This window comes from Rhagoletis pomonella, unplaced genomic scaffold (genome assembly GCF_013731165.1).
Source record: "Rhagoletis pomonella isolate Grant_MI unplaced genomic scaffold, Rhpom_1.0 Rhpom_scaffold_00007, whole genome shotgun sequence".
NCBI lineage: Eukaryota > Metazoa > Arthropoda > Insecta > Diptera > Tephritidae > Rhagoletis > Rhagoletis pomonella.
Window position 1 is genome coordinate 21,630,856 of NW_023458561.1, and position 8,948 is coordinate 21,639,803.

Sequence of the window (8,948 nt, forward strand, 5' to 3'; positions counted from 1 at the left end):
ACAAAAACTTACCGTCAACAAATATGCTCCCGAACTCTGCCGAAGCCGTGCGACATAAACAAAAAAATTTCAAAACGCACAAAGAAGTCAATATGAGCAAATCCCAGGAGTTGTTTTTTTTTTTTGCAGTGCCACTCCTTTCTCTCGGCAAAAAAAAAACGCCAAAGCATTATTCTTGCGTTTATTTCAGTCAATGGCATTCCAGAAATAAGTATAGTAAAAAGTAAATCAAGTAATTGGACAATATCAGCCTCAAAAATATTATTTAGGCGAAAAAGTACCGAAATAACTCAGTTTTTCGTTGTCAGAATACCTGTCGCAGCTATTTTGTAATTTTCGAAATTTTATGATTTTCTTAAATTTTAATAATTTTATGACTATGATTTGAGAAACTAAATTCCATTTTATAAATTTTTATTGGCAAACTCGAAATTCATTCTGAAATTGTTATATTGTACATTAAGAGAATAATATATATATACAAACAGAATACTGTGTAAAAGTCTCCCACGCAAATATTTAATTACTTTTAAATAATATGACTTTTACGTTAAGGCGTGCGAGTAAACATTTTAGATGACTGCGAATGGTGCTATACTCGGGCGTACACGTTACATACGCAACTACGTCGTATAGGTACGGTGACCATATTAACCAACGTAAAATAAAGGACATTTTTTTTCAAAATGATTTGTGAATACGTGCATACAACTTGTACGATAAAAGTACCTTATCCATATCATAATCTAAATCAAATATTTACCAGTTAATTATATTATTTAATTGTACAAGTTCCCCTGCTGTAGCGAAAAATGAAGCCAAATCCTTTTCAAGGACTTCGTCATCCTTTGCTGCGAAAATGCGTTTTCCATAATTTATACTGCGCGACGAAGTCAGCACACGGTGGTTCAAAATTAGAATTTAATGTTCATAATTCACCGGATGTCGGCCGCTGTGGTGTAGTGGTAAGCAGTGCGCGCTTCCACTCCGCAGCACCTGGGTTCAAACCCTGGTCAAAGCAACATCGCAAAAATATAGATAAAAGGTTTTTTCTTAACAGCGGTCGTCCCTCGGCAGGCAATGGCAAACCTCCGAGTGTATTTCTGCCTTGAAAAACAGCTTCTCATAAAAATACAATCGCCGTTCGGAGTCGGCGTAAAACTGTAGGTCCCTCCTCTTTGTGTAACAACATCAAGGCGCACGCCACAAATCGGAGGAGAAGCTCGGCCAAACACTAACATATGTGTAAGCGCCAATCTATATGTATATATATATAATTCACCGGAGCCTTCATTTTTCAACCAATTTTTACTAAAAACCAAAAAAAATATTTTTTTTGGTTAACATTTTTTATAACATTTCAGAATTTTTTTGTGTAATTTTTTCGTTTTGGGAGAACCATACAATTGTTTTCAACTAGTTTTTGTTATGTGACATTTATTAAATGGAAAAGGAGAATACATTTTCTTCAAAATGTTTTTGTTATTGTTTTGTATTTTTCTTCAAAATTGCTACTTTTTCTGAATTTTGCACTAAAAAATTTAATATAATCAAATAAAATGTCATACATCCGGCTCAACTGGTCTCTTGCAAATATTGTAATCTTTTATAAAAAAAAAAATAAAACTTAATCAAATTACGAACACTAAATGCCAGTTTTGAACCACTGTGCAGCAGGGGGTTTATTGTTTTCTAAAAGTGGAACTGGAAACTCAGCGCGCAACACGATCCTCCTTTATAGATTGTACAAAGATTACCGAATAAATATAAACCCTTAAGTGGGGGCGAAACAAACTGGCGAAGGTTTTCATTATATTTTGTAAGGGACATTTTTATTTTTCATATTCTGTGTTTAAAAATGTATTTCTTTTATTTATTTATGAAGAATGCAGAGCTGATTTAAAAAACAGTTTAAGAAATAAAGGACCTGTCCTTTATTTTGAAAAAAATTATAAAGGACAGGGGGTTAAAATAAAGGACTGTCCTTTAAAATAAAGGACGGATAGTCACCGTAGGTATAGGCGAAAATAAAAGGCATTTGATGGTACTGCATATTATATAACAGCATATTATTCGCCCCATCATGGTTGACGACGTCGATGTAATTTTTTGTATCAAAAAATAGCGTGGGTTGGAGAAATATTAAATACCCAGAACAGAAATTCGCCAGAACTTATTTACTTATGAAATATTTAACTAACTACAAAAGCTAAAATGCACAAAAAATGCACTGACAGAAATGGATTTAAAAATATATATATATTTTTTAATTATGGGGGGGCAGTAATCGATAAAAAATTCAAGTTGGGTCAAGAGAATTCCGTTAGATGTTCAATATTTCTTGCTCTATTTATAAAAGTGAGGTACCATTTGGAAGGTAATGAATCAAGCTTTCTCTATTCAGAAGCTAAATCACAAAAGTATGTCTCGGTCGAGATCAAATGCAAATGAATTAATCGAAGAAAATGCAATTGCTAGTAGGCCTGAAAAAATAAAATTTCATCAAAACTAGCACTTTCCAGCAGCTAAGGTTATGTTGTTTAAAGTCCTAAGAGTAGTGGAAAATATACTGAGATACAAACTATCCTTACTAATATTATAAATCCGAAAAAGAGTTTGATTGTTTGCTACGCTTTCACGCTTTAAAACCTAAATTTCAGTGGTGAGAAAGAACGCGTATTGTTCTACCAACGACCCATAAACAATTTTTTGGAAGGATTAATAAGTGAGCAGGAGTGTAGAGCAGGTCGCCTCCGCGTGATGCACCCTGGGTTACGCCAAAGGGCCTGCGGCTGATTGCAAGCTATCTTTAATATGAGGTACATTTTAGGAACGTCCGAACTGCAACTTTTAGGTTCCCCAAACTAACTACATGCTATCTATGCATGATTTTAAATTAAAAAAATTATCATTATATAAGGTTGCTTCCTTAGCCTTTTTTGCACTAATGCTTTATAATTTTTGAAAATCGAAACATGGTTTAAACTATTCCAAAATACGAAATCATGGTACAGAGCCCTAGAAAACTGCCAATTTCTGGTCACTCTTCCAAGACATGTGGCACGTTTTCTCAACATTGTTCATTTATTAATATCCTGCCCTACCTTGTGGTGCTAATGAAAGGTTGAAAGGTCGCTGTACAAATTTTCTTGTTACTATTTAACAACAAAATTCTTTCGGTTTTGCCCTTAGTTCTTCGCAATTTGGGTAAAAAATCGCACACCATAAGTGGATAAAGAAATTATACCTTTATTTATACCAAGCACACAAAGCTTTCGTAAATATATATGTATGTATGTGTGTAAAGTTTTGCATCACCAAAAAGCACAAAAGCGTTAGTATTACAGCAAAGCTTTAAAGCTAAAACACTTTCGAAATGGTTCGTGCACGAATATAATCCAAACAAGTACATAAAATAGTTTTCAATGTCAAAAGCATTAGAAAGAGGAAGTAAAATGTGTAGGGAAAGAGCTACATACACAAAAGCATACACACAAGCTTTCCGTTGCTATACGACATGATTAACGCAAAAGCTAACATATGGAAAAACGGTACAGCTAAAAGTTTCCACTCTTCAAGCACACCGACAACTCCGCTTCTCCTTACATTCCCCGCCCGTCGCACGCATATCCGTCTCTTTAATCAACGTCTCCTCCGTTTGACAATACTCCCGATTTGGCTTCACACAATTATTGGCGCGATCGTACAGCCCCAGGAAGGTCTTACAGTTGGAGCAATGAAGGTACTCCTTGTTGTCATTGGGCAGTAGAAAGGGCAGGAAGCAGAACGGCCAACAGCCGAGTATGCAAACGGCGCAGCAGGAATTGTTGGAGCTGCGTTCGGTTTGTGTGCGTATCAGCGGCCGACGATTGGCACCGCATTTTGGACAGTAGATAGTACCGGTGGCGGGCCGCCACTTTTCGATCGAAGTGCGGTAGAGGCTGCGTTTGGGTTTCTCATTGTAATTAAAATGCGACGAAGGCGTGTGCACTTGGTAGCGGCGCGTATGGACAGTGCTTCCGTCGTTGCTGCGGTCATCACGTAGATCACAGTTGGGCATTTCCATTTTGTCTCGGCTGTCGACTGGCATTTTAAAGATACCTTTAGTTGATTATGTTGAAATGAGAGCGAACGCTAAAGATGCGGTCAAACGGTCGATTAACTTACCACGTTGTGAGCGTATGTGCATATGTTCGCGTGATGAAGTGGAGCGGGGCTGAAAGCGCTCAAACTCCTCGGACTGGCTGCCAGCGGTGCGTTCCAACATTGTCGGCTGGAATGTGGCGGCATTGTCATCGATCGTTTCGTGTGGCACAACTATGTTGTTAGCTGCTTCACGCATGGCCGTGTTGCCGTTGCGTGGCATGCCGTTGCTGCCGTTATTAACGACTTCAAGTTCGGGATGATCGGTGCGAATATGTTCGAGTAGAGCGTTGGTGTCGTAGCGAGAGCAGTCTAGAATTTTGTTGCATTTTAAACAACGCACGTAATGCGTCTTAGCGGGTTCTGGTGAGTCCATGGTCCATTTTAAATGACTAATTTACAATGATTTTTTTATTTTCCTTTTTTACCAGAAAAAATTGGGATCCAAATCTTTTGCAATTACAACTTTAAGCAAGGTATTGAAAAATTTCGTTTTATGCAGCACTAAAACTCACAAATTTACGTGCAAGCCATTAAAAAATTTTGTTGTATTAAATTTGGTATTGCCAAATTATTAACACGCTTTGGTTTTGGTTCGATGAATTTATTTAAATAAATAAGTTCTGCGGAATTTTAGCACTTTTTTTAAAAGTCAAATTTAAAATGGATTCATTATTTTTAAGTGATTTGCAACAGCAGAAATGATGTTAAATTGAATCGTAAAAGTATTTTGCAACAGAATTTTTCTTTCAACTATTTCTATTTGTAATTTTTGATATGTAATATAGGCTGCGTTTCTTTATACATTCCGGATAATCCCATTTCACAGCCGGAATAAACAGAATGCGTTTGAAATATACGTCAACATATCAACAGGAACGTTCTAAAGAATAAATAAACAAAAAAGCTTATTCCAAACGTTCAGAATGAATAAAGAAATGCAGCCATAAATTTTTAAATGACAAGTCTCCAAAATAATGTCATACATACATATGTTCAGGGTTCACTATGGACAGTTTTATAAAATTCGATATTCAGGAATGCAGTACAAACGTACTATGTACAATATTTTTCCAAAAAAAACCTCATACTAATTTTTTTTATGAAAATGTAAATTTTTTCATATTTAACAATTATTTGTTGCAAAAATTCGTTTGTAAATTATCTGGCCTAACAAAGTTGGGTTTTCGAAAAGAAAATTAAAGGAAAGTGAAACGGTTAATCTTTATCATTAAAATTTAGATCGGATAAAGAGTTGCTCTGTTATTCAGAGTTTAAAAAAAACTTTAAGACCAAAAAAATTTGGCATACAAAATAGCAAATTTAGGACTAGGAGTTATAAAATTGACAAAATTTTGTAATTCTTTTGGGAGAGAAGTACCACATTCTTGTTTTGTTTTTTTACGTTTCACACAATTAAAAAAGGGGATCCCCGACAAATAATTTTGGGGTGTCAAGTTAAATCGCTTGGCCAGTCGATGGTTTTAATTTGGAGAAAATAGTTGCCACCTGTCGAACAGTTAAATTACAATTATTTAATAAACGCTGGCATCACATCCGCACCGTTCGTTCGAGATCAGATGTCAAATTAAAAGAATTGGACTGCCAATTTTTAATAAGCCGGGAACGGATTCTTAGGACATAAAAACCTATAAAAAAGGCATGATAAATCAAATCCGTAAGTCCAGCCTTTACTCGTACCCAACTTGCGAACTGAATGGCCCTACGTTTGTATGTCTTTTAACGGTGTACCTACTCCAGTCAGTAGCGCGGTCTGATTTTAATTAGTCATTGCGGGGTAACAGGACTCTGGCAATTACACCCAAGTACCCACGGATGAGGAGAACACTAGTACTCCTGAGAGAAAACTTTCTGTAGCAAGTATTATCAAATCGTCGGAATATAATTTTTTTTGTTGTTATGTATGTAACCGCATAACTTTGGACCACGTCAACCGATTACGATAATTCTTTTTCTATCGGAAGGGTGTAGCCTCAAGGGTGGTCCCATACGAAGTTGGTTTAGATCCGATCATTAAGTCTTGGAGAAATTAACGGTACTATTCAATTTTTATATGGCAATCGAAGTCGATTTTTTTTGCTTAAAAATTACTTGTCGATAACTGAGGTTATATATAACAGAATAATAAGTAGACAGACGAATCGTGTAAATTATCAAGTAGGTGGTACAGAAGTCTACCTCCGTGTGCCCGTATTTAATCAATTTGTGGACTTAAATATCCCAGATCTCGAAGAAAGATTTGCCAATCTCCAATACATTATTAAGGGATTCATGGCGGTGTCCAAGCAAAAGTCGTCTGAAGTTGGCAAAGTAACTGAATAATTCATCAAAACTTGTGAGTTTTATGAACAATATTGCTGAGTTGGGAGTGTGGAGAAGGTATCTGACTTCCAAGGCAGCATCAAATATCAATGTGTTGCTGAAGATTTTAGCTTCGCTTATTGAGTTCACTTCTACTATAGAACGAATCTTCTCATGGTTGAAACGGACGAATACTATCGAAAGCAACAAAATCAGAGAAGTCATTCCCCTTTTTTTAACTAAGTCCTTACATTAGAAGCATTTGAATGCAAAATTTTGACGTCTCTCTCTTTTCTTTTTAAAGAACCGCTTTAATGGATTAGCTTCACCGCAAATACATCATTGAATTTAAAAAAACCGCGGATACCCGATTTCCTTTATAACAGAGCTGTATGCATTTCGCGCAAATAACATCCACCATTTCCAATTTTGGGTTAAAAAATGAAAAAATAAAAACAAATTTTTTTAGATATGTTTAGGAATAAAATTCTTATTTTTAGCTAGTTTCAGATTGTAAGGCTTTACTCGTGGTCGAACAGTTCACTCCCCAAATGACCTAGAGCAATTTACGCCAATGACACAATTTATACTTACGTAGTATAATCTACCAAAATAACTAAGTACCTACAATAGGTGTCAGTAATGCAAACATTGAACTCTAAAAGGACCAAAAATCGCACCAACACACACATTTAAGTTTACGTAGATGTATTTCGGTATTTATGTACGTACAATATATGCGACTAACGTTGTCATTTGTACAAATTTGTACAAACCAACCAGCCTGGTTCTGACAGCCGCGAAATAGCTTCAGACGACCAAATGATAGATAAGTTTTTGCACTGCCTGCAATAAATAGGCAAAAAGTCATTGAACATAAAAACATTTGTATGTATGTATGTACTCGCAGTTATATGCAAATATACCCAATCGAGAAGATGAGAAAAAATGTCTTATGCGTCCTATCATAAAGTTTTCCTCTACAACACCGCCATTAAACCAGTCCTTTTAAATAATGATTAATAATCATAATGAATAATAATTAAAGCATGTTTTTTTGGGTAACTGTTTATTGATTAAATGCAGATATTTGCATTTTAATAATTAATTACTTAAGGAAAAAAATTATTAATTTTAATTGCATGATTTTTTTGTTATTTTTTGATTATTTGCAATTATTTTTGATTTTTGAAATTGCATGTTTAATATAATTATTTGGTTGTTTTCAATTATTTTAGATTTTTTTAATTTTATGATTAATATATATTTGATTATTTTTAATTACTTTTGGTTTTGTTTTCAATTTTATGATTTATTTCAAATTTGGCAATAATACATTACAATAATACTCATACCTATGTCTATGCGTTAGATCTGCTCCAATGTTTGCTCTACAAAATTCTTTCTGAAAGTACTAATGAATAGCGAAGACAGTTGACCATGTCTGTAAGAAATTAGCCCTTATTTGTAAACTACAGTACAAGTACTTACACGTACAGTGAATTTGAATGCAGTTATTTAATTTTAACTTATAAAAATATGCCTGCCAAATATAGCTTTATCTATTCGTAAAAATAGTAAAAGTAATAATTTAATCAGAAATAATCAAATAATTGAAGATAATGCCATAATTAAAAAAAAAATAAAGTAATTAAAAATAATCAAACAATTAAAAATAATAATTTGACTAATTTTGATTATTTGATTATTTCCAATTACTTAAATATTTTTGATTACTTTTAATTATTAATTACTGGGTCATGTAATAAAATTAAAATAATCATTAAAATTAAGAATGCACAAAATTAATTATTACTAATAGCAATGCAAATTTAACAGCTCTGGTTACGACGTTTTATACGTATTTATGTAGGTGTGATTTTCAAATGTATTTGTATTTTCAAAATATGAATTTCCCTGCAAAAAATTGTGCGACTAATCTCTAAAGAGAGTAATCCGAGATTACTCTCAATTGGGTACAATTGGCCATTGATTAGTCCCAACTAGTCTCATAGGGGTACTAATGGAGGTCTATTAGTCTCGACTCATCCCTTATGTGTATAATTGGAGATCGATTTAATGATATGTACGCACTTAGTCAATGAAATTTCATGTGCGGCGTTGGCACACAGAGAGAGTATTCGCCTAACAAAACAGAGCACCCCGGTTCGAATCTCAGCTGGCTCAAATTTTTATTTTTATTTTTTAAAAGTGACTAGTCGCTTTTTATACCCGTTTGGGTATAAAGGTGTACAATTAGTCTCTTCATAGGACATGCTCGAACAAAAGCGATCAGTTCATTCCATATAAAGAGATCAAAAGTGGTATTAGTCGCATGCTCCTTTGCGATTGCTCCCGGGTTCATCCTGGATTAGTCCCATTTTTTGCAGGGTTGGTATTTTGCAATTATATAAATTTTTGTAAAACTAGCTTGTATTTGTATTTGAAATACTTTTTGTGTGATGTATTGGTATTTTGCATTT

The 8,948-nt window shown here is 34.3% G+C and overlaps 1 protein-coding gene across 1 annotated transcript; it reads right to left on the minus strand.

Annotated features, from left to right (window-relative positions):
• Positions 1-3,574: 3,574 nt before the first annotated feature.
• LOC118743609 lies at positions 3,575-4,519 on the minus strand. The gene is made up of 2 exons (XM_036476377.1): positions 4,168-4,519; positions 3,575-4,101 (listed from the first exon to the last, which is right to left on the minus strand). Exons 1-2 carry the CDS (start codon positions 4,517-4,519, stop codon positions 3,575-3,577), a joined length of 879 nt encoding a protein of 292 aa, XP_036332270.1.
• Positions 4,520-8,948: the final 4,429 nt, after the last annotated feature.

What these genes read in the sequence shown, in the direction of transcription:
- LOC118743609 (XM_036476377.1), bottom strand. Translation starts at nt 4,519, where the DNA reads ATGGACTCACCAGAACCCGCTAAGACGCATTACGTGCGTTGTTTAAAA. An exon ending in GCACATACGCTCACAACGTG is followed by an intron (nt 4,102 to 4,167) that starts GTAAGTTAATCG and finishes AATCAACTAAAG; the next exon opens with GTATCTTTAAAATGCCAGTC.